Source organism: Panulirus ornatus, chromosome 1 (assembly GCF_036320965.1).
Source record: "Panulirus ornatus isolate Po-2019 chromosome 1, ASM3632096v1, whole genome shotgun sequence".
Classification (NCBI taxonomy): Eukaryota; Metazoa; Arthropoda; class Malacostraca; order Decapoda; family Palinuridae; genus Panulirus; species Panulirus ornatus.
Genome location: NC_092224.1, coordinates 66459529 through 66485361, shown reverse-complemented (window position 1 = coordinate 66485361; position 25833 = coordinate 66459529). Strand labels below are relative to the sequence as shown.

Below are 25833 nucleotides of genomic sequence, written 5' to 3'. Positions count from 1 at the left end.
AAATATTTTGAGTGATATGGGCCTGAACATGCAAAAGTGTGAAAGGTATGCATGAGGTAGACTTGGAGTGAATTAGAATGATGTTGTATACAGGGGTCAAAATGCTGTCATTGGACAGCCAGGGCATGTGAAGTGGCCTTGGGAAACCATGGAAAGGTCTGTGGGGCTTGGTTGAGGATAGGGAGGCTGTGATTTCAGTGCATTACATGTGACAGTAAGAGAATGGATGCAAGTGAATGCATTCTTTTTTTTATCTGTTCCTGGAACTTCCTTGCAAACAGGGGAAAAATTGTATGTAGTTTTCAAGATAAGGTTCACACCTTTGGGGTTTCTCTCAGTATGCATACAAAGTTTCATTTTTCTAGTTGTCATCTTCATTGAGTTATGACGGCAATAAACACTAACTTTGGAAAAAAAAAAAAACATACCCAGGTGAACACCCCTGTGGTCCTCTTAGTATGCGTACAGTGCATCAGGTTTCTAGCTTTCATCATCATGGTTATTAATTCTAACAGTTGCACACATAGGTACAAGCTATTTATTGGAATAGATGATAATCAGACTGAAGATGACTTCATATATGATATGATTAACAAATGGGAGATACAGCCATAGGAAGAACTTGGTGAGAATTAAATAGTGAGATTATGATTGCAACGTAGTTATGAGGGCAGTATGATATGTGTTCATTATGAATGAAGGGTATCAGCTATATTATATGTACACTGATTTTACACACTGTTTCGCCTGTTTGCACTAAATGGGGTAGATCATTGTGTATGACTCCCTTGTAAAGGGAATACCCGGCCACCCTAGATCAGCATGCGTACAGTCTGGACCAAAAATTAAGGTACGAGAGGGCCGTTGACCTTAATTATTACAGAAATCATTCTATGTGATAATGCTTCATAACTATCAGTGTGCCTTACAAACGTGAATCCTGTGATTGTTTTGTTTGTTCCCGCATCCTCGAAATTTTTCGTCCATATTTGTCAGCAATTACCTAGCTGTTGAGCGAGCCTATTATGCTCAGGAGAGTTACAATGAAGAACACTTCAGCAGTGATAGCTTTATACAAAGCAGAGCATAATCTATCCCTGAGGAAGAAGGTGTCCACCGGCGAAGTATTCAAAGGTTGGACAGTATGTGAAATCAAGTAGTTAGTAGAAGAACCCTAATTTGCTCAAAAATGTTGTACTGAGGAATGTTCAAAAGTTACTTTATAATAATTTTGGGACTTCATAGTTTTTGTGCCAAATGTAAACCTTAACTGACTGCCCCCAAGATGGATAAATGAGTGAAAGCGAAGTATTCAAAGGTTGGACATTGTGAAATGAAGTAGTTAGTAGAAGAACCTGAATTTGCTCAAAAATGTTGTACTAAGGAATGTTCAAAAGTTACTTCATAATGATTTTGGGACTTCATAGTTTTTGTGCCCAATGTAAACCATACTGACTGCCCCCCAGATGGATAAATGAGTGAAAATTTGCAAGAAATGCAGTATTTGGGACCAGGAAACAGAGTCATTTGTGACTGGAAACACCAGAGCGAGGGTGTACAGGGCTCCTTACTCAGACTTGCATTTGCCACAGTACACTGAAAAGCTATAAAACACCCTCCTTATCTATTGTTTTGGGCTTTTTCAGATACTGTGGTTTTGTTGGTTTTGTTATTTTACCCATGAATGTGAAAATTAACCAGTAGTGAGCTTAAATTTAATTACAGACTATTTACCTGTTTCATTTAAGATTACAAAGGCAAAAATGTTTATGTATGATGTAGCTCCCTGCCACAGAGCTAGTTCTGTTATACAGTGGCTGAATGATAGAGGTGAAATATTTAAGGACTAGCATGGAAACAGCCCCAACCTAAACCCAGTTGAAAACTTCAGGTTCATTGTAAAGCAACCACTACATGATATGGACACATCTTCTGTACCGAAGCTTGAGGTGGCAGCTATCAGGTAGTTATCCCCAGGACAGCTTAATAATCTTGCAAACAGCATTCCCAGCAGGCTACAGGACTGCATGAATAGGAAGGGGAATACAACATAGTATTGACTATGTTGATTAGTGTTAATTATGTCTTTTTAGGACACTTAATTCTAAAAAACTTCATTTTTCAACTTGCGACTTAAATTTTGTTGCAGACTGTAGGTGCCCAAATCCCATAGCCATTCCCATGATTTGGCCTTACTTGATTCTCATGCTTTGAGGGTCACCCCATGTGAACAATGGGATATTATCTTTCCAGTGAAGGATGAAGGAGATTAGGCTGGTCACCCATGGTCACCTGGTTTTAGAACCAAACTCCACATGACCTGACACCATGAGATCACTGTCATATGCTTTGTGCTTTATAGCTTACTGTAACATGAGGATCTATCCTCCTGGAAGACAAGGCATAACAATAACCTTAGCACACTCCATGATGGCATAGCAATGACATCAGCACATTACTTTTTCTCCTTTTGTCAGATGGCTTTCACTTGGTGGAATAATTTCTTTAGTGTTCAGCAGCTGCGTGATTTTTCTTTTCTACTGCTTACTTAGTTATATCAGGGAAGGGCAAGTAGGTATGTGCCCTTAACTGAAAGATGTTTATTATAAGAATAATTTTTCTCAGTTATTTTTGTATCCCAGTGTTCCAGTTTTAAATGTTTATTTGTTCTTGGGTATTATTTCATCCTGTGACTTGTGCTAGGGTGTGTTTTTGCTCATGGGATAATGTGTCTGGATGGTACTTATTGGTGGGATACCCGTTCACCACAGATTTGTTCAGTTAGTAGGCACTGTAGTGGACTCATAGTACATAGACCATACATTTAGGCAAAATGTGAAAGCAGTATACATGATAAACATTATGTATTAGAAATGTAGATTTCAGTGAGAGTCTAGGAAGGGCAGCAATTAAAAAAAAAAGGCATATTGCTGGTTTAACATAGAGAGTAATAAAGGCGGTTCATACAATTTACAAGGTGATTGAGATATTTTAGGGGGTATGAGGCTTGTTGCTCATATGTACACAGATGAAAAATGGGAATGTAAAGGTAGGATATTTAGCATACTGCAAGTCTATAGTATGGAAGTATTTGTTGAAGTTTGATGAGAATTCTGAGATTGAGTGAAACTGGGATGTGCAGATTTTGAAAATTGAAGTAAGAGATGAAAAACTAAGATGGTATGGATAAATTGAGTGTAAGTATGCAGAATGAGTGACTAACAGAGTATACGCAAATGAAGTGATAACCAAGAAGTATGATGTGATAGACATGATGTATATGAGAGCATCTTGTCAATATTGGGAACATGCTGAATTATATTGTTTCTGTGATGCTTAGAGGAGTTAATTCGTACTCCACCATATTTTATGTAAGAAAAAAGGTTTTAGTCATATGTAGATTTAAAGGATTAAGAATATTTTTTCAATATAAACTCCTTGCTACACAGTGCATTCATATGCTTCAAATGTGGATTAAGATATAGTAGAATAACAGGATTTTTTGTGCTCCTTTTTTATGTTGACTAATGCATAAATTGTGAATATATAGTTTGTAGTTGATTTCATTCATATCCAGCACTGTTAAAAAGTTAGAAGTATATCACATGCATGGATGTATTATTAGTAATTTTCATTTGTTACATAAAACTGATTTTTGCATTTCTTCCTACCTGTATTATGTCTACTACCTGTTGCATTAAAAGTCAGGAAAAGTCACTGATTGGTAATCATTAATATGCACTAACTTAGAATCCTTAATTAAGTAATTTTTATATTTTAAGTTCATTACATGTATGATTTAGAATTCTTAAGTTTTTTCTTATTTCAGATTCATCTACATGTATTGTGATAGTGCTAAAACATTAGAAAATGGATCATACGAGTTTGAAACAAAATCCTGGGGTCCCCCTGATTTGAGTCTCCAAAATATTGCATATCAATTAAAAAATCAGGTGAGAGATGCTTCTTAAAAAGTAGAAAATAAGAATGCATTGAGTGTTATAAAATGTTTTGGTATGCTAAAGCAGTGTTAACTATTGATCAAAAAGCTTTTATGCTGTATTGATAAATAGTGGAAAATATCTGTTCGCACTAGTGATGTATCAAACCCAAATTTTTGTCTCATACCAATGCTGATGCTGATACTGGTTTGTAGCCCTGATATCAATTCTTTCAAAAGCAAATCTTTTTCAAAGTTGTTTCTCTCTTTCTTATTTCAAACAGGGTTAAGAATTCATTCCTAATTAAGTATTCACCAAACTATTGCTCAGTTTACTAAAAGCAGAAAAAAATCTCAATTGTCTACAGTTGGTTATAAAAGAGGAATATACATAGAGGAATATACTATGGTACATGATACTACATAGGCTGTTTTAGTCAGTAATAAATTTTGTCTTTGATTTAATTTTAGATTTAGTATCTTGTATAACATAAAAGTATGAACATATGAGACCTATAGGTATATTTCATTTTCCCAGTATGAACTTTTAAAACAAAAGTAAAGGATGTGAACAGCATAAGTAATTGGATCATGTAGATATTTTGAAAATACATAAAGTGCTGCTTATCAGAAATAGGTAATTCTATCCTCAAAGATTTCATATTCTTTTTCATTATCATTTATTAGAATTTTAGAAGTAGTATAGATCAGTAATGAAACCTTATTGCTTAAAGCTTATGAAAATATGAAAAACTAAAGAAGACAACATATAAATTTGTACTTTTAATCTTTGGCATTCACCTAACACGTTAGTTAGATTTACCATTTGATAGATTATCCCACTAAGTAACAAATGAGAGCAAACTGTTATTTCAGTAGTTTTTACCCCAGTCTTTCAGGGCATAGCCCCACTATGACTGACCACAAATCATCCACTGCTCCCTACGGGAGGATCAGTGGTGACAAATGGTAACTGGCTACCATTAAACTGGACAATGCAAACTTTGTCGAGGCCAACTACCTTGACTTTCCTCAATCCCTTATTATTAAAAAAGTTATTGATGGTCAGGCTGAGGCAGTTGAAATTGGAAGATTCCTGGCAAGCAGTGATGTACTGATTAAGGTGAAATATGCTAAGCAAAAGAATGACCTTTTGAAGCTACAAAAGTTCTGTTGTCACAATTGGTGTGTGGTCTGGTTTCTTTATATATAACATCTCATTCTGTTGAACAGGCTTTTATATTCTTAATTTTGTTGAATATTTTGAGGATTATGATTGATTTTCAGGGAGAAGAGAAAGATGGTCCATCACCCTGGCTTCAGTACATGACTGAAGGTAACAACAAATTATCAGCACAAGAAATGGACTTTTCCCGACCAAGTGAAAATACAGACAAGCTGTATATGAGTATTGGTGGATCAGATGTAATCGAAGTCAGTCATCCACTTCCTCCAGAAGGAACAGAAAATGTGAGGTGAGCATGCCATGTATAAAATACTATTGTTGCAAAATGCATTGTCTTTGTGGATTTTCAATAGCTTGAATTTTAATTTACTATTTTACTGTATATGTTGGATGAGGTAGCTGCAAAGGCAGGAGCCTTAGCTTGAAAAGGAAAAGCTTACTATAATTCCCGATCAAATGAAAGTCAAAAAGATTTGCTAGTGTCCTCAACCACTTGGATATAGCCAGTTGTTTATCTCACCTCTTTTGACTTTCAGACACCTCATCATACAGCCTGTAACTCATCTAAGTACTTGCTGGTTTGTTCATCATTGCTATGTGTGAGGTAGATGTTGCTGCTATTCTTAGTGGCTGGTACTTATGTGCTAAATTTTGGCAAAAATATGTGAAAGAGCAGTAACTGACTCTATGAGGCTGTTAGTAAATGCATTAGGTTTATGTAACAAAATTAAGAAAACTATTAATTTTATATTGTAGTCTGTGTAACTATTACTGAAGAAAAAAACATCTGCAGCTATGGCATAGCATTTGTTGCAGCAATCTGGCACTCACCTGATTGGTCTGACTTAAGATTAGCTTACTATGTCATTGAATTAATCATATATAAAGAATTGGTTGAACATTGATAGAAGTAAAGAAGTGTCCACTTTCTGCAGCATTTTCATAAAAGCTGTAGAAGTTAACCGTTCAGTTACAAGTCTAGATGAATATACGTATGCAATTTCTCCTTTGGCTATACTCCCCAGCTCTGGAAATTTAGTTGGGGGGGGCCCTGGAGAGTTTATCATAATATACAAAAAAATACTTCATTGTCATCAGGTAAGAGGAGCAGGGGACTGAAAACCCTCCCCTTCTTGTATTTGAATTTCTAATATACGAAACAGGATGCTAGCAGGGAGAGCTCATCCTCCTCGAAGGCTCAGATTGGGGTGTCTAAATGTTTAGGGATGTAACAAAGATGAGAAGAAAGGAGAGTTATGTTGTATGTATGAGGAAAGAAACCTGGATGTTCTTGCTCTGAGTGAAATAAAGCTCAAGGGTAAAGGGGAAGAATGGTTTGGAAATGTATCAGGAGTAAAGTCAGTGGTTGGTGAGAGGACAAGAGCTAAGGAAGGAGTAGCACAGATGGAGGCAGGAGTCAGACTGAGATAAAGGTGATGCCTTCCCTCTCCTGTGAAAGGATACTTTTTTATAAAAAATTGAGGACGGAGTACCTGCTTTCATTGCACCTCATACTGCTCACCTTTTTCTGGAGATGGGGCACACCCAGGGAAATTGACTGGAAGGGGGAACCAATCCAGACAGCTAGGAGATGTTAGCTTTCTACAGAAAAAATGGGGAATTATGGCCCACATCTCCTCAGCCCACTTCCTCCAGTCCAGTGGACATGCCAAAGGGAGCCAAATGGGTGTTAAGGGGCAACACGGATGTTGGAGGTAGCCTGCACAACAGCAAAGCAACTCAAGCTATGCTCCTATATCTCATCACCCCCCTAAGAGAGGGGGGTAAGTCACCTGCACAACTAGCAGAAAGAAGACAATTGCCATATGGTGTCCCAGCACCCTGGCAACATTAAATGATAAACTGGCAATGGAGAACTGCCATGTGAAACTGGGAGCTGGCTGTAGCAGACAGCCAGGATCATGTGTAGGGTGGCCTGGCAAAGGAGGCCACTACGTTGCCCTAACTATCCATGGGCACCCCTGTCTGCGTGCAGGACATCGCTTCGAAAGTGCAGGACAGGTTAGGCGTGTTTCACAAGGCATGTCTCACAAGGGATGGGAGTGGGGGGCTGGAAATCCTCCCCTCTCATTTTTAATTTTACAAAAGGAACAGAGAAGGAGCCAAGTGAGGGAATTCCCTCTTAAGACTCAGTCCTTTGTTCTTAACGCTACTTCGCTAATGCGGGAAATGGCAGATGTGTATGAAAAAAAAGGCAAAGGGGATAAAAGTGAGTGTTCAAATTACAGGGTATAAGTTTGTTGAGTATTCCTGGGAAATTAAATGGGAGGGTATTGATTGAGAGGGGTAAAGGCATGTACAGAGCATCAGATTGGGGAAGAGCAGTGTGGTTTCAGAAGTGGTAGAGGATGTATGGATCAGGTGTTTGCTTTGAAGAATGTGTGTGAGAAATACTTAGAAAAACAGATGGATTTGTATGTAGCATTTATGGATCTAGAGAAGGCATATGATGGGGTTGATAAGAGATGATTTGTGGAAGGTAGTAAGAGTATATGGTGTGGAAGGTAAGTTGCTAGAAGCAGTGAAAAGTTCTTACCAAGGATATAAGGCATGTGTATGAGTAGGAAGAGAGGAAAGTGATTGCTTCACAGTGGATGTTGGTTTGCGGCAGGTGTACGTGATATCTCCATGGTTGCTTAATTTGTTTATGGATGGGGTTGTTAGGGAGGTGAATGCAAGAGTTTTGGAGAGAGGGGCAAATATGCAGTCTGTTGTGGATGAGAGAGCTTGGGAAGTGAGTCAGTTCTTGTTTGCTGATGATACAGCACTGGTGGCTGATTCGGGTGAGAAACTGCAGAAGTTGGTGACTGAGTTTGGTAAAATGTGAGGAAGAAAGCTGAGAGTAAATGTGAGTATGAGATAGGTTATTAGGTTCAATAGGGTTGAGGGACAAGTTAATTGAGGTAAGTTATAATGGAGAAAAACTGGAGGAAGTGAAGTGTTTTAGATATCTGGGAATGGATTTAGCAGCGGATGGAACCATGCAAGCGGAAGTGAGTCACAGGGTGGGGGAGGGGGTGAAGGTTCTGGGAGCGTTGAAGAGTGTGTCGAAGGCGAGAACATTATCTCGGAGAGCAAAAATGGGCATGTTTAAAGGAATAGTGGTTCCAACAATGTTATATGGTTTTTGAGCGATCTGGGCCTGAACATACCGGAGCGGGAAAGGCATGCAAGGAATGTGGTATACCAGGGTCGACGTGCTGTCAATGGATTGAACCCTTTCATCCACAACAGACTGCATACTTGCCCCGCTTTCCAAAACGCTTGCATGCACCTCCCTAACAACCCCATCCATAAACAAATTAAACAACCATGGAGACATCATGCTCCCCTGCCGCAAACTGACATTCACTGGAAACCAATCACTTTCCTCTCTTCCTACTCATACACATGCCTTACATCAGTGATCGAAACTTTTCGCTGTTTCTAGCAACTTACCTCCAATGCCATACTCCTAATACCTTCCACAAAGCATCTGTATCAACTCTATTATATGTCTCCTCCAGATCCATGAATGCCACATACAAACCCATCTGTTCTAAGTATTTCTTGCATACATTCTTCAAAGCAAACACCTGATGCACACATCCTTTACCACTTCTGAAACCACACTGCTCTTCCCTAATCTGATGCTCTGTACATGCCTTCACCCTCTCAGTCAATACCCTCCCATATAAATTCCCAGGAATACACAACAAACTTATACATATGTAATGTGAACATTCATCTTTATCCCCTTTGCCTTTGTACAATTGCACTATGCATGCATTTTGCCAATCCTCAGGCACTTCACCATGAACCATACATACATTGAATACCCTTAGCAGCTAGTCAACAACACAGTCACCCCCTTTTTTGATAAATTCCACTGCAATAACATCCAAACCCACCACCTTGCCAGCTTTCATCTTCTGCAAAGCTTTCACTACCTCTTCTCTGTTTACCAAACCATTCTCCCTAACACTCACTTTGCACACCACCTCTACCAACACACCCTACATCTGATACTTTATCATCAAACACATTCAACAAACCTTCAAAATACTCACTCCATCTCCTTCTCACTTTACCACCACTTGTTATTACCTCCCCATTAGTCCCCTTCACCGAAGTTCCTATTTGTTCTCTTGTCAAACGCACTTTATTTACCTCCTTCCAAAACATCTTTTTATTCTCCCTAAAATTTAATGATACTCTTTCCCCCAACTCTTATTTGCCCTCATTTTCACCTCATGCACCTTTCTCTTGATTTCCTGCCGCTTTCTTTTCTACATCTCCTAGCCATTCGCACTATTCCCCTGCAAAAATCGTCCAAATGCCTCTCTCTTCTCTTTCTCAAACAATCTTATTTCTTCATCCCATCACTCACTACCCTTTCTAATCTGCCTACCTCCCACCTTTCTCATGCCACAGACATCTTTTGAGCAAGCCATCACTGCTTCCCTAAGTACATCCCATTTCTTTTGAGTAAACCATGGAAAGTTTTGTGGGGCCTGGATGTAGAAAAGGAGCTATAGTTTTGGTCCATTACACATGACAGCTAGAGACTGAGTGTGAATGAATGTGGCCTTTTCCTAGCGCTACCTTTCGCATGCGTGGGGGGAAGGGGGGGTGCTGTTTTATGTGTGGTGGGGTGGTAATGGGAATGGATGAAGGCAGCAAGTATGAATATGTACATGTGTATATGTGTAGATGTCTGTGTATGTATAGGTATGTATGTGTTGAAATGTATTGGTAAGTATATGTGCATGTCTGTGTATGTATAGGTATGTATGTGTTGAAATGTATTGGTAAGTATATGTGCATGTGTGGTCATTTATGTATATTCATGTGTGTGAGGGTGGGTTGGGCCTTTCTTTCATCTGTTTCCTTGCACTACCTCACTAGTGCAGGAGACAGCATCTAAGTATAATAATGATAATATATATATTTGGATGTTAATGTGCTGAGAGGTGCAACTGGAGGGATGTCTGATCATTATCTTGTAGAGGCAAAGGTGAAGATTTGTAGAGGTTTTCAGAAAAGAAGAGAGAATGTTGGAGTGAAGAGAGTGGTGAGAGTAAGTGAGCTTGGGAAGGAGACTTGTGTGAGGAAGTACCAGGAGAGACTGAGTGCAGAATGGAAAAAGGTGAGAACAAAGGACGTAAGGAGGGTGGGGGAGGAATGGGATGTATTTAGGGAAGCAGTGATGGCTTGCGCAAAAGATGCTTGTGGCATGAGAAGCGTGGGAGGTGGGCAGATTAGAAAGGGTAGTGAGTGGTGGGATGAAGATGTACGATTATTAGTGAAAGAGAAGAGAGAGGCATTTGGATGATTTTTGCAGGGAAATAGTGCAAATGACTGGGAGATGTATAAAAGAAAGAGGCAAGCAGTCAAGAGCAAGGTGCAAGAGGTGAAAAAGAGAGCAAATGAGAGTTGGGGTGAGAGAGTATCATTAAATTTTAGGAGGAATAAAAAGATGTTTTGGAAGGAGGTAAATAAAGTGCGTAAGACAAGAGAACAAATGGGAACATCGGTGAAGGGGACATATGAGGAGGTAATAACAAGTAGTGGTGATGTGAGAAGGAGATGGAGTGAGTATTTTGAAGGTTTGTTGAATGTGTTAGATGATAGAGTGGCAGATATAGGAAGTTTTGGTCGAGGTAGTGTGCGAAGTGAGAGGATCAGGGAGAATGGTATGGTAAACAGAGAAGAGGTAAAGAAAGCTTTGTGGAAGATGAAAGCTGGCAAGGTGGCAGGTTTGGATGGTATTGCAGTGGTTCATATTAAAGAAGGAGGTGACTGTGTTGTTAACTGGTTGGTGAGGATATTCAGTGTATGTATGGCTCATGGTGAAGTGCCTGAGGATTGGTGGAATGCATGCATAATGCCATTGTACAAAGGCAAAGGGGATAAGAGTGAGTGCTCAAACTATAGAGGTATAAGTCTGTTGAGTATTCCTGGGAAATTATGTGGGAGGGTACTGATTGAGAGGGTGAAGGCATGTACAAAGCATCAGATTGGGGAAGAGCAGTGTGGTTTCAGAAGTGGTAGACGATGTGTAGATCTGGTATTTGCTTTGAAGAATGTATGTGAGAAATACTTGGAAAAACAAATGGATTTGTATGTAGCATTTATGGATCTGGAGAAGGCAAATGATAAGAGTTGATAGAGATGCTCTGTGGAAGGTATTAAGAGTAAATGGTGTGGGAGGCAAGTTGCTAGAAGCAGTGAAAAGTTTTTATCGAGGATGTTAGGTATGTGTACGAGTAGGAAGAGAGGAATGTGATTGGTTCTCAGTGAATGTTGGTTTGTGGTAGGGGTGCGTGATGTCTCCATGGTTGTTTAATTTGTTTATGAATGGGGTTGTTAGGGAGGTGAATGCAAGAGTTTTGGAGAGAGGGGCAAGTATGCAGTGTGTTGTAGATGAGAGGGCTTGGGAAGTGAGTCAGTGGTTGTTTGCTGATGATACAGCACTGGTGGCTGATTTGGATGAGAAACTGTAAAAGCTGGTGACTGAGTTTGGTAAAGTGTGTAAAAGAAGAAAGCTGAGAGTAAATGTGAATAAGAGCAAGGTTAGTAGGGACAAGTCAATTGGGAGGTAAGTTTGAATGGAGAAAAACTGGAGGAAGTGAAGTGTTTTAGATGTCTGGGAGTGGATTTGGCAGCAGATGGAACCATGGAAGTGGAAGTGAGTCACAGGGTAGGGGAGGGGACGAAGGTTCTGGGAGCGTTGAAGAATGTGTGGAAGGCGAGAACATTATCTCGGAAAGCAAAAATGGGTATGTTTGAAGGAGTAGTGGTTCCAACAATGTTATACGGTTGTGAAGCATGGGCTATAGATAGGGTTGTTCGGAGGAAGGGTGGATGTGTTGGAAATGAGATGTTTGAGGACAATATGCGGTGTGAGGTGGTTTGATCGTGTAAGTAATGAAAGGATAAGAGAGATGTGTGGTAATAAAAAGAGTGTGGTTGAGAGAGCAGAAGAGGGTATGTTGAAATGGTTTGGTCATATGGAGAGAATGAGTAAGGAAAGGTTGACAAAGAGGATATATGTGTCAGAGGTGGAAGGAATGAGGAAAAGTGGGAGACCAAATTTGAGGTGGAAGGATGAAGTGAAAAAGATTTTGTGCGATCGGGGCCTGAACATGCAGGAGGGTGAAAGGCATGCAAGGAATTGGAATGATGTGGTATACTTGGGTTGACTTGCTGTCAATGGATTTAACCAGGGCATGTGAAGCTTCTGGGGTAAACCATGTAAAGTTTTGTGGGGCCTGGATTTAGAAAGGGAGCTGTGGTTTCAGTGCATTATACATGACAGCTAGAGACTGAGTGTGGGGATAGGGGATAAAGAATACTTCCCACGCATTCCTCAAGTGTCGTAGAAGGCGACTAAAGGGGACAGGAGCGGGGGGCTGGAAACCCTCCCCTCCTTGTATTTTAACTTTCTAATATATTATTATTATTATTATTATTATTATTATTATTTTGCTTTGTTGCTGTCTCTCGTGTTTGCGAGGTAGCGCAAGGAAACAGACGAAAGAAATGGCCCAACCCACCCCCATACACATGTATATACATACACGTCCACACACGCAAATATACATACCCATACATCTCAATGTACACATATATATACACACACAGACACATACATATATACACATGCACACAATTCACACTGTCTGCCTTTATTCATTCCCATTGCCACCTCACCACACATGGAATAACGACCCCCTCCCCCCTTATGTGTGCGAGGTAGCACTAGGAAAAGACAACAAAGGCCCCATTCGTTCACACTCAGTCTCTAGCTGTCTTGCAATAATGCCTGAAACCACAGCTCCCTTTCCACATCCAGGCCCCACAGAACTTTACATGGTTTACCCCAGGCGCTTCACATGCCCTGATTCAATCCATTGACAGTACATCGACCCCGGTATACCACATCGATCCAATTCACTCTATTCCTTGCCTGCCTTTCACCCTCCTGCATGTTCAGGCCCCGATCACTCAAAATCTTTTTCACTCCATCTTTCCACTTCCAATTTGGTCTCCCACTTCTCCTCGTTCCCCCCACTCCAACACATATATCCTCTTGGTCAATCTTTCCTCACTCATTCTCTCCATGTGCCCAAACCATTTCAAAACACCCTCTTATGCTCTCTCAACCACGCTCTTTTTATTTCCACACATCTCTCTTACCCTTACATTACTTACATATATATATACATATATATCTTTCTTTTTTTTTCTTTCAAACTATTTGCCATTTCCCGCATTAGCGAGGTAGCGTTAAGAACAGAGGACTGGGCCTTTGAGGGAATACCCTCACCTGGCCCAATTCTCTGTTCCTTCTTTTGGAAAATTGAAAAAAAAAAAAAAAAAAAAACGAGAGGGGAGGATTTCCAGCCCCCCGCTCCCTCCCCTTTTAGTCGCCTTCTACGACACGCAGGGAATACGTGGGAAGTATTCTTAATCCCCTATCCCCAGGGATAATATATATATATATATATATATATATATATATATATATATATATATATATATATATATGTATATGTATATGTCTGTGTATGTATATATATGTATACATTGAAATGTATAAGTATGTATATGTGTGTGTATGGACGTATATGTATATACATGTGTATGTGTGTGGGTTGGATCATTCTTTCATCTGTTTCCTTGCGCTAACTTGCTAACGTGGGGACAGTGACAAAGTATGATAACTTTATAAATGGATGTGTCTGTGTATGTATATATATGTATACGTTGAAATGTATAGGTATCTATATGTGCATGTGTGGACGTGTATGTATATATATGTATACGTTAAAATGTATAGGTATGTATATGTGCGTGTGTGGATGTGTATGTATATACATGTGTATTTGGGTTGGTTGGGACATTCTTTCGTCTGTTTCCTTGCACTACCTCGCTAACGCGGGAGACAGCTACAGAGTAAAAAAAAATATATGTATATACACATACCCAAAGAGGTACATATATACACATGTATGTACACGTTCATACATGTTCACGGTCATCCATTCCCAATGCCCCCCCGCCCCACAAAAGACAGCACAAAGGCATGAAATAAAAGAAAAAAATTTTAACATGTACTTTCTCCTCTCCTCCAAACCAGATGGCTGCCCTCTTCTCAGGGAGGTAGCACTAAGAAACATGAAGCAAGGCCACATCTGCTCACATCCATACATGAGCTTTCATGTGTAATGCACCAAAACCACAGCTCTTTATCCACATCCAATTCCCACAGACCTTTCTATGGTTAACCCCGGGTGTTTCACATGCCGTGGCTCAGTCCATCAACAGCCTTTTGACCCCAGTATACCACATTGTTCCAATTCACCATTCCATGCACAACTTTCACCCTCCTTCACATTCAGGCTTTGTTTGCTTATAATTTTTTTCACTCCATCCTTCCATCTCCAATTTGGTCTCGCCATCCTCCTTGTTCCCTCCACATCTGACACATACATCCTCTTTGTCAACCTCTCCTCACTCATTCTCTCCATATGTCTGAACCATATTTTGCTACAGTTTGAAAGATTAGAGGCAAAAAACCTATCACAAGTATTGGGAAACTGATTTTGATGGTCTGTTGTATGGGGAGGCTAAGTAATAATTTGTTCCAGGCCATTAAGAATGGAAAATGGAATATCCCACCATCTATTTGTATGGAGAGATTTCAGGTATTCCCTATGGTTCCCTATGGTGTGCAGCAAAATCTAACTAGAGGACCTCAGTTTGAGAATGAGAGGGTGTAATGTTTCCAGGGCAGGAGTTTGGTTAATTAGATGAAGTTATAAAGTTTGTAGAGTTAGCAAAACAGGAAAATCTGGAAACTGGCAGACAAATCCAAAGCCAAATGACACTGAAGTTTAGCAATTCAAGATATTAGATGTGTGTTTTAGAGGCATGTGAGTGTTGGAATAAGCACAGACCTTTCTTCTGAAATGGAATCAATAGTGAAGGTTATAAATGGAGATGTGAGATTGATGAAAACGTCATAAGATAGTCGTTTCTCTAACAAAAGTAAGATGGGAGAGGTACTAATCAAATGGTGTTCAACATATGTGCAGCAGATGAAAGAATAGAGCTTCAGGAGTAGTCATCTTCTCTTAAACCAACATAAGGTAAAGGTATATAAGAGCACCTCATAATCTCTTACATTGATATATTTTCATCATAAATGCTTGTTCCACACTGTTCCCAGATACCAAAATTTATTCACACTTTATCTACAACATTGCAATTATGATATTTAGATGTCAGTCCCACTTTCTCAAACACAAAAATTCGGTTCTTTATTACTCTTACCCTTATCACACTTCAACAAACAACTTGCTATTTTACCTGGATCTTTCTCTGACTCTGTTAACAAAAGAACATTATTTGCATACAGTGTATACAACAGGTGTGAAAACCCCATTCTCTGCTACCATGATATAACAATACATGTTATTCACTTGATTTTTCTTGTATCCCATTTATCATATTACACAACTTAAGTGCACTCCCACATTATTTTTTAATCACTTATATCATAGTTCTTTCATCAGAATAGATTTCTGTGGTAGACCTGGTAGATAGGAATCTAGTCTATATATTGATGATTTGATATTTTGTACTTGCAGAGACCCCACCAAGCCTCGTATTCACTTGGGTGTTATAGCTTCAGGCAGGTGTGTTGTTGGGGATGACCAAATGAGACAAGATTTTGCTTCTCAGCTTGCTGTGGTTGCTTATGACCAGGAATTTGATGCAGTTGTGGAATCTATATATGGAAACCGTAAAGACCAATATGTTCTCATTAGAGGCATATGTGACTACCAGTAAGTACCCTGATTTGCACATTTTTGCTGTTAGATTGGATTATTGTTCAAGCACATGATAGTGAAGTTGTATATTTTTCTCATACTTGTTCTCCATTTCCTATGTTAGTGAGGTTCAACTAGGAACTAACTAAAAAGACCCCATTTGCTTGCATCCATTCTCTTTATGTCATGTGTAGTGCACCAAAACTATGGCCTCTTATCTATGGCCAGAACCCACTTTTCCATGATTTCTTCGAGCTGCTTCATATGCTAAGCTTAGTTCAGCTCATCGTCCCCTGTGTACTACATTGCTCCAGTTCATTCTATCTCTTGCATGACTTTTACCCTCCTGCATGTTCAGGTGTCGAGCACTGAATATCATTTTCACTCCATTCTTTCATGTCCAATTAGATTTCCTCCTTGTCCCTGATCCCTCCACTTTGCACATATTTCCCCTTTATTAATGTCTGTTTGACCATACTTGCTAAATTTGCGTGTGAATATTCCTCACATTAACACCTGGGTTCTTACACTGACTCCTGGGTACCTGTCAATGTGGGGCCATATTTGAATTTCATCTCAAGATAATGTTAATCTTCTATATCATTCTAGAAATTTCAAGGTTTAAAAGATAGAAATTTTTCCCTGGGGATAGGGGAGAAAGAATACTTCCCACGTATTCCCTGCGTGTCGTAGAAGGCGACTAAAAGAGAAGGGAGCGGGGGGCTGGAAATCCTCCCCTCTCGTTTTTTTTTAATTTTCCAAAAGAAGCAACAGAGAAGGGGGCCAGGTGAGAATATTCCCTCAAAGGCCCAGTCCTCTGTTCTTAACGCTACCTCGCTATCGCGGGAAATGGCGAATAGTATGAAAAAAAAAAAAAAAAGATAGAAATATAGTAGAGTGCTCAGGGGTAGTTGGTGCATGCTTACAGGAAGTGCAGTGAAACCATAAGGGGGATACTGGGGAACCAAAGGATAATTTTAGTTGGTTAAAAAAAATTGCTTCATACTCTTTTGTGAAGATTTTTTTTTTTCTTGATAAGAACTGCTGATTTGCTTGGGTTAGGGTTAATTGGGAAAAAATATCTCATTAATGATTTAACTTTTACATTGATTATACACAGTGATTCAAATTTACCATTTCATTTTACAATATTTTTTTTGAAGCAGCTGAGTGAGTTTGTTAGTAGTTTTGATGCGCGAGACCGGGTTATAGTGATGGGTGATTTGAATGCAAAGGTGAGTAATGTGGCAGTTGAGGGAATAATTGGTGTGCATGGGTTGTTCAGTGTCATAAATGGAAATGGTGAAGAGCTTGTAGATTTATGTGCTGAAAAAGGACTGGTGATTGGGAACACCTGGTTTAAAAAGAGAGATATACATAAGTATACGTATGTAAGTAGGAGAGATGACCAGAGAGTGTTATTCGATTACATGTTAATTGATAGGCGTGCGAAAGAGAGACTTTTGGATGTTAATGTGCTGAGAGGTGCAACTGGAGGGATGTCTGATCATTATCTTGTGGAGGCGAAGGTGAAGATTAGTAGAGGTTTTCAGAAAAGAAGAGAGAATGTTGGGGTGAAGAGAGTGGTGAGAGTAAGTGAGCTTGGGAAGGAGACTTGTGTGAGGAAGTACCAGGAGAGACTGAGTGCAGAATGGAAAAAGGTGAGAACAAAGGACGTAAGGGGAGTGGGGGAGGAATGGGATGTATTTAGGGAAGCAGTGATGGCTTGTGCAAAGGCATAAGAAGCATGGGAGATGGGCAAATAAGAAAGAGTAGTGAGTGGTGGGATGAAGAAGTAAGATTATTAGTGAAAGAGAAGAGAGAGGCATTTGGACGATTTTTGCAAGGAAATAATACAAATGACTGGGAGATGTATAAAAGAAAAAGGGCAGGAGGTCAAGAGAAGGGTGCAAGAGGTGAAAAAGAGGGCAAATGAGAGTTGGGGTGAGAGAGCATCATTAAATTTTAGGGAAAATAAAAAGATGTTTTGGAAGGAGGTAAATAAAAGTGCATAAGACAAGGGAACAAATGGGAACGTCAGTGAAGGGGGCTAATGGGGAGGTGATAACAAGTAGTGGTGATGTGAGAAGGAGACGGAGTATTTTGAAGGTTTGTTGAATGTGTTTGATGATAGAGTGGCAGATATAGGGTGTTTTGGTCGAGGTGGTGTGCAAAGTGAAAGGGTTAGAGAGAATGATTTGGTAAACAGAGAAGAGGTAGTAAAAGCTTTGTGGAAGATGAAAGCTGGCAAGGCAGTGGGTTTGGATGGTATTGCAGTGGAATTTATTAAAAATTGGGGTGACTCTTGTTGATTGGTTGGTAAGGTTATTTAATGTATGTATGACTCATGGTGAGGTGCCTGAGGATTGGCAGAATGTTTGCATAGTGCCATTGTACAAAGGCAAAGGGGATAAAAGTGAGTGCTCAAATTACAGAGGTATAAGTTAATTGAGTATTCGTGGGAAATTATATGGAAGGGTATTGATTGAGAGGGTGAACATGTACAGAGCATCAGATTGGGGAAGAGCAGTGTGGTTTCAGAAGTGGTAGAGGATGTGTGCATCAGGTGTTTGCTTTGAAGAATGTATGTGAGAAATACTTAGAAAAGCAAATGGATTTGTATGTAGCATTTATGGATCTGGAGAAGGCATATGATAGAGTTGATAGAGATGCTCTGTGGAAGGTATTAAGAATATATGGTGTGGGAGGCAAGTTATTAGAAGCAGTGAAAAGTTTTTATAGAGGATGTAAGGCATGTGTACAAGTAGGAAGAGAGGAAAGTGATTGGTTCTCAGTGAATGTTGGTTTGTGGCAGGGGTGCGTGATGTCTCCATGGTTGTTTAATTTGTTTATGGAAGGGTTTGTTAGGGAGGTGAATGCAAGAGTTTTGGAAAGAGGGGCAAGTATGCAGTCTGCTGTGGATGAGAGAGCTTGGGAAGTGAGTCAGTTATTGTTCGCTGATGATACAGCGCTGGTGGCTGATTCGTGTGAGAAACTGCAGAAGCTGGTGACTGAGTTTGGTAAAGTGTGTGTGAATAAGAGCAAGGTTATTAGGTACAGTAGGGTTAAGGGACAAGTCAACTGAGAGGTAAGTTTGAATGGAGAAAAACTGGAGTAATGAAGTGTTTTAGATATCTGGGAGTGGATTTGGCAGCGGATGGAACCATGGAAGCGGAAGTGAAAGTTCTGGGAGCGTTGAAAAATGTGTGGAAGTCGAGAGCATTATCTGGGAAAGCAAAAATGGGTGTTTGAAGGAATAGTGGTTCCAACAATGTTATATGGTTGCGAGGCGTGGGCTATGGATAGAGTTGTGCGTAGGAGGGTGGATGTGCTGGAAATGAGATGTTTGAGGACAATACGTGGTGTGAGATGGTTTGATTGAGTAAGTAATGAAAGGGTAAGAGATATGTGTGGTAATAAAAAGAGTGTGGTTGAGAGAGCAGAAGAGGGTGTTTTGAAATGATTTGGTCACATGAAGAGAATGAGTAAGGAAAGATTGACAAAGAGGATATGTGTGTCAGAGGTGGAGGGAATGAGGAGAAGTGGGAGACCAAATTGGAGGTGGAAAGATGGAGTGAAAAAGATTCTGAGTGATTGGGGCCTAAACATGCAGGAGGGTGAAAGGTGTGCAAGGAATAGAGTGAATTGGAACGATGTGGTATACCGGGGTCGATGTGCTGTCAATGGATTGAACCGGGGTATGTGAAGCGTTTGGGGTAAACCATGGAAAGTTTTGTGGGGCCTGGATGTGGAAAGGGAGCTTTGGTTTCGTTGCATTATACATGACAGCTAGAGACTGAGTGTGAACGAATGTGGCCTTTGTTGTCTTTTCCTGGTGCTACCTCGCATGCATGTGGGGGAGGGGGGTGTCATTTCATGTGTGGCGGGATGACGTCAGAAATGGATGAAGGTAGTATGTATGAATATGTACATGTGTATATATGTATATGCATGTACATATGTGTAGAAATGTATAGGTATGGAAATGTGCATGTGTGGGCATTTATGTATATACTTGTGTATGTGGGTGGGTTGGGCCATTCTTTCGTCTGTTTCCTTGCGCTGTCTCGCTAACATGGGAGACAGCGACAAAGTATAATAAATATAAAATAAAATAGTAGTTATAACAATATTATATGGTTGCAAGGCATGGGCAATAGATAGGGTTGTGCAGAGGAGGGTGGATGTGTTGGAAATGAAATGTTTGAGGACAATATGTAGTACGAGGTGGTTTGATTGAGTAAGTTATGAAATTGTAAGAGAGATGTGTGGAAAGAGGGTGTGTTGAAATGGTTTAGACATATGGAGGGAATGAGTCAGGAAAGATTGACAAAGAGGATATATGTGTTAGAAGTGGAGGCAACAAGGAGAAATGGGAGACCAAATTGGAGGTGGAAGGATGTAGTGGAAAGATTTTGAGCGATCAGGGCCTGAACATATAGGAGGGTGAGAGGCATGCATGGAAAGGTCTGTAGGGCCTGGATGTGGTGGATAGGGAGCTGTGGTTTTGAAACTGCATTGTCCCTCTTCTGGGTAGTTCTCTATATGAAGTTATCCACTCGCTTCTTTATTATTCTTTACAGTACTTTACAGACCACACTCATCAGCAAAGACTATTATGTAATTCATTGCGTCTGCCTAGATATGATACATGCAGGTACAACTAAAAGTTAATTAATTCCAAAGGTAGTTTTATCCCATTTCCTCTTCCTCGGAATCATTTTTAATCAGCTGATATTTGAATAAGGTACAACTTTTGTGCATAAAGTTGTAAAATGAGAAATGCTTGAACCTAAAAGTGAGAGAAATATTAAAACTAGAATGTTACTTTCCAGTCTGTTACATAAGCTTACTGATGTCAGTAGGTAGCTGATTAATTTCCACTGTGCAACTGCACCTACAATTAGTGGTTGTTATCCTGAAAGCATTTATCTACCTCAGACTTTGACCAGTTTGAAGATGAGGCTTTATTCAACCTAACCAGTTTCTCAGAAACTGAGACTACTTTGCACTCCTATAAACCATAAATTCATCCTAAACAGTTTTTATTAGTGAGGAACCTGCTTGATTGTAATGTGGAGACAGACAGATTTTCTGAGGATTTAACTGCTAGTGATCAGTAATATGCTGATATTTAGAGCCGTAACACTTTCTTTCATGGGATTTCCTTATAACAGCCTAAGAAAAGTGTGTATATGAGAACTATTTCACCTTCAACCTGATATATGTTAAGTGTCTAACTCAGAGAACTGTAAACTTAAGGTTGTATTTAAGATTTGGTTTGTTTTTGGTACCAATTACTAAATCAGAACATGACCAATCATCTCGATACTTTTCAGTGATGGTACAAGGAACAAAGAGTGGCAGCCATATACAGCTTTGGCTGCAGCAGCATTTATGAAGGCAATCATTTGCGGAATGGAACCTCCTATGGATGACTAATTGTTATTAATGTTGAATTGTATAGAATTTGGTATATTTAAGGTTGTTATTGTCATATACTAATGATGTAAGTACAGTATGTAACATTTTGCTCGATTAATCAGTCCAACCCGTGAAAATGTTTTATTAATGAAAGGTACATTATTTATGATTTTACAGCTATCACTCGGAATTACAATTTTTGTTGTGAATGGGCAAAATTTGGTACAGCACCTCATTTTTTTATCATAATGTTTTGAAATTACTAATGGCTTAGTTCCTTTTCAGTGACCAGTTTGCATTCTGTGGAGACTTACTTTGATAAGTTTTACATATTCTTTTAATACAGCTGTGCTGCTGTGTTATTGTATAGCATGCTTTTATCCAGTTGCACATATCTACTTACTTTTTTCTTTATCTGAAGTCATAATGTATCTAAAAATGACTTGATAAAGAGTGTAAATTTAAAGCAGAAAGGTTTAATTGGTAATAGGTGAAGACTGATAAAAAGGTGATACATTAGATATAAAATATGTTAAATAATGCATAATTCCAATATATTTCTCATAAGAACTGATTTAATATAGAAATTTTCATAGATTCATTAATACAAAAAGAAGTCATATATTATTCAACATCAAATAGAATGTTTATGCCATACCCATATATAGGTAATAGCATAATAGCTAAGCATTCTTCAATAGGGCATAAGTTTTGCAGTCAAGTATTAGAGTGTACTTGGAAGGATAATGTTTACTATATGCCAGAATAATGCATATTTTTCAATAAATTATCTGCTCAGAATATAGACATATATATCTAACAGAATTTTCTTGTACTTAGATTAGCTAATATTCAGATATACATAAAAGTAGCAATATTTTAATCAAGCATTTGTTGGATTTAATATTTGAAAAGATTATATAGATACAAGATAAAAGAGATTGCATTCTCCTTGCGTTGAGCATTCATAGTTGTTTGACACTGTGTACCATACCTAGTAGAGACATGTTTTTACTGTGTAAGAAAGATGGTGCTTTAGTAGTTAATCCTATAATTTTTTGTCAGTTTTTGTTTCTTGAATTCATGTTCATAAACTGTTGTGGAATATATTTAGATATTCAGATATTAAGGATGATATTTACAAAAATAATAAATGGCTCATCAGGGATTTGACTAGGATCGTTTTTGTGAATGATATCTGTTGTATTAAAGATTCAGGTTATTCTTTGTCACATGTGATAGGTGAAAACATGTATTTCACTTTTGACAAGTAGAAGGTATTTATTCTTTTGTGATACATTTAGTAAATAATCCATAAATAATCCTCTCTGGCGGGATTGAAAATGGAATGCTGATGAAATCGAGTTGAGAAAATGATAGATGAAAAGTATTTGTAAAATGAAGAAATTCAATTTAACTGGAAATATATTTACTGAGATTTTGTTGAATTGTTGTTGAAAATGTATGAAAGGGGTGAAAAAATATAATGATAGAATTCTTAGATGATATAGGCATATTGGAAGGATAGGAATTAAGTAAATAACACAAGGGGTAAATATAAGTGAGATGAAGAGAAGAAGCTATGTGAACTGGAATGATAGACAAATATGAGAAGCTTGCTAGTATAAAGGAATGTATGAAATTTTTAGAAATGTGCAAGGAAGAAATTCTGCACATGCCATCATGCTAGAAAGTAGATGATGTGTTATACACTGATAATCGATAAAGGAATGACTTTTAAAACACCACCTGCCATGCCTGCTTAAGAAATTTTCTTACTGTGTATGGATACTGGTATTGTAATAGTTATTTCTGAAAATACCTTTTATCTTTTTTCTAATGATATCATGCATTCCATTTTCAAAAACATTCATTGAGGATACTCATATGTTTGCCACCAAGGAAGGTAGGCTAAACTATTGGTTGAACTTTTCTGACATCTTATAGAAATAACAAGTGGCTGGTCAGGGATTCAAATAAACGTTTGTGATTATGGAAACCTTATAGATACATAAATATGAGTCATTTGCTCTTGGTTATTCTTTATCACTGGCATTATGTCAAATAGTACCATAACATTTTCATCCTTTTTATTTATCAGTAGAACTATATTCTGTGATAGATTCTGGCAAATATTCCATAGATATTCCTTAATGATGATAATTCAGGCATTCTTAAAACTTATCATCTTTCACAAAATGAAGGAACATATTGATATATATATATATATATATATATATATATATATATAATTTCACAAGTAGACATGCTCCCATGCTTAGATAAATAGGATGAATAAAATATTTTAAAGATTTATCATAGGGTTATTGTGCTTTTGCTATCATCTTAAACATTGCTGTGCTCATCAGACATTATTTAATAGACAATTACCTATGCTTGCAAGTAAGTGTTCATCCTGAGTGTTTTGAATTTTAGATTGTTTACTTGAATCATGAGGTACTTTTCACAGCTCTGCTAGAAGTGATATGTACATCAAATTACAGCTTTATTGCTGCACTGCAAGTGTTCTTTCTCAGTATACAAGCATTCATGTCATCAGTACTTTTCACTGCACAAAGAAATGCCCCAATATATCATATCATTAGCATGAATTCTTTGAGCTCTTCAAGAAAGTGTATTAGAACTAGTCTCTTATGTATGATATTATTTGTAAGATTTTTAGTATTTTTGTTCTGTACTGTAAAACTATCATTGTTATTTCCTCTCTCCTTTACATGAGGTTGATCAAGTGCGCAAAGACTTGTCTCAGGGATTTGTAAGGACACTTCCCACTTCCAAGTCTAATGCATCTACATTAGATTTCTTTTATAGTCCCTAACCACAATTCCAACCCCACTTAGTCGCTTACAAAACCAGAATATGATAACTATGTTCATTACTACCATGTCCCCAGATCCATTATCAGGAATTTCACATTATTTACAGTCTCATTTGCCGAGATCAGAATGTCTTGAAACCACCAGTAAGTGCAGATTTTCATGTCGTTCAATGGCTTGAAATGATTTACTTGTAGAATTAGGTGTGATTCATTTATCTGAAAGTGCTGAATGCTATGAGTAAAAGTATCTAATATTCGTGTCTTTGTCAATAATATTTTTAATGGATCACAAATGAATATTCTGATACATTCTGGAATAGTATATTCTGGTTTTGCTGGCATTAAGCTTTTAATAATTAGATATTCATAATGGCACAGAACAGATTTAAATTTTCCATGCTTTACCATTATATTGGCATAATTTTCACTCCAAGTTAATATATTCCAATAATGTCATTTCTTTTGAAAAGATGTCTTTTTTTGCATTTCCATTACGAAAAACAGACTGTCTCAAAGAGTGTTGGAACATGCCAAGGGACACAAAAAACAAATTTGTTTAGTAAAAATGCTTGAGTCTCTATAGTTTTATTTTTTACCTAATAGCTTCTCCAGCATTAGTAAGGAAGTGAGGAAAAAATAAGAGCATCAGCACATTTTCACTCTCTATCTGTCATGTATAATGTACTGAAACTAGTGGCTACCATCCACCACTGAGCACCAGAAACCAGTTCATGGTTTGCTATCACACTTTTGGAAAAACCATGCCACATACCCATGTCACTGATGTGTTTAATGCTGTTTGGGCATCAAAAAATATAACAATGAATACCAAAAAGTGTCTTTTTAAGATACTGACACTATTTTTACATAGTTTCCTTCAGAAAATTTTTGCCAAACTCTTAAGATACCAACCAATGCATGAATAAATCAAGATATAAATGCATCGTTATTGCTCATAATTGCACCACTTATAAAAGTTGTTGAAACAGTACATTCCCATTTACATTCTAATGCTAATCAAAATAAATAGATTTTTTTATAGGTTGTTGACCGAGTTTGGAAAAGTATGTGAAAGGAGAAAGTTGAGAGTAAATGTGAAAATGAGCAAAGTTATTAGATTCAGTAGGGTTGAGGGAAAAGTTGATTGGGATGTAAGTTTGAATGGAGAAAAATTGGAGGAAGTGAAGTGTTTTAGATATCTGGGAGTGGACGAAGCAGCAAATGGAACCATGAAAACAGAAGTAAGTCTTAGGGTGGGGGAGGGGCCAAAGGTTCTGGAAGTGATGAAGAATGTGAGGAAGGAGAGAATGTTACCTTGGAGAATGAAATGAATGGGCATGTTTGAAGGAATAGCAGTTCCAACAATATCAAATGGTTGTGAGGCATGGGCTATAGAAAGGGTTGTACGGAGGAGGGTGGATGTGTTGGAAATGAAATAAGGTTTGAGGTGGTTTGACTGAGTGAGTAATGTAAGGGTAAGACAGATGTGTTGAAATAAAAAGAGTGTGGTTGATAGAGCGGAAAGTGGTGTGTTGAAATGTTTGGACATATGGAGAGAATTAGCGAGGAAAGATTGACAAAGAGGATGTATGTGTCAGAGGTG

The 25833-nt window shown here is 38.3% G+C and overlaps 1 protein-coding gene across 1 annotated transcript in view; it reads left to right on the top strand.

Moving 5' to 3' along the window:
- The window catches only part of LOC139749440 (uncharacterized), a 360449-nt gene extending 335644 nt beyond the window's left edge, over positions 1-24805 (top strand). The window contains exons 14-17 of the mRNA XM_071663349.1: positions 3830-3953; positions 5228-5415; positions 15785-15982; positions 21307-24805. Of these exons, the coding sequence (XP_071519450.1) occupies positions 3830-3953; positions 5228-5415; positions 15785-15982; positions 21307-21409 (613 nt within the window). The 3' untranslated portion in view covers positions 21410-24805. The remainder of the gene's footprint in view (positions 1-3829; positions 3954-5227; positions 5416-15784; positions 15983-21306) is intronic.
- The last annotated feature ends 1028 nt before the right edge of the window (positions 24806-25833 follow it).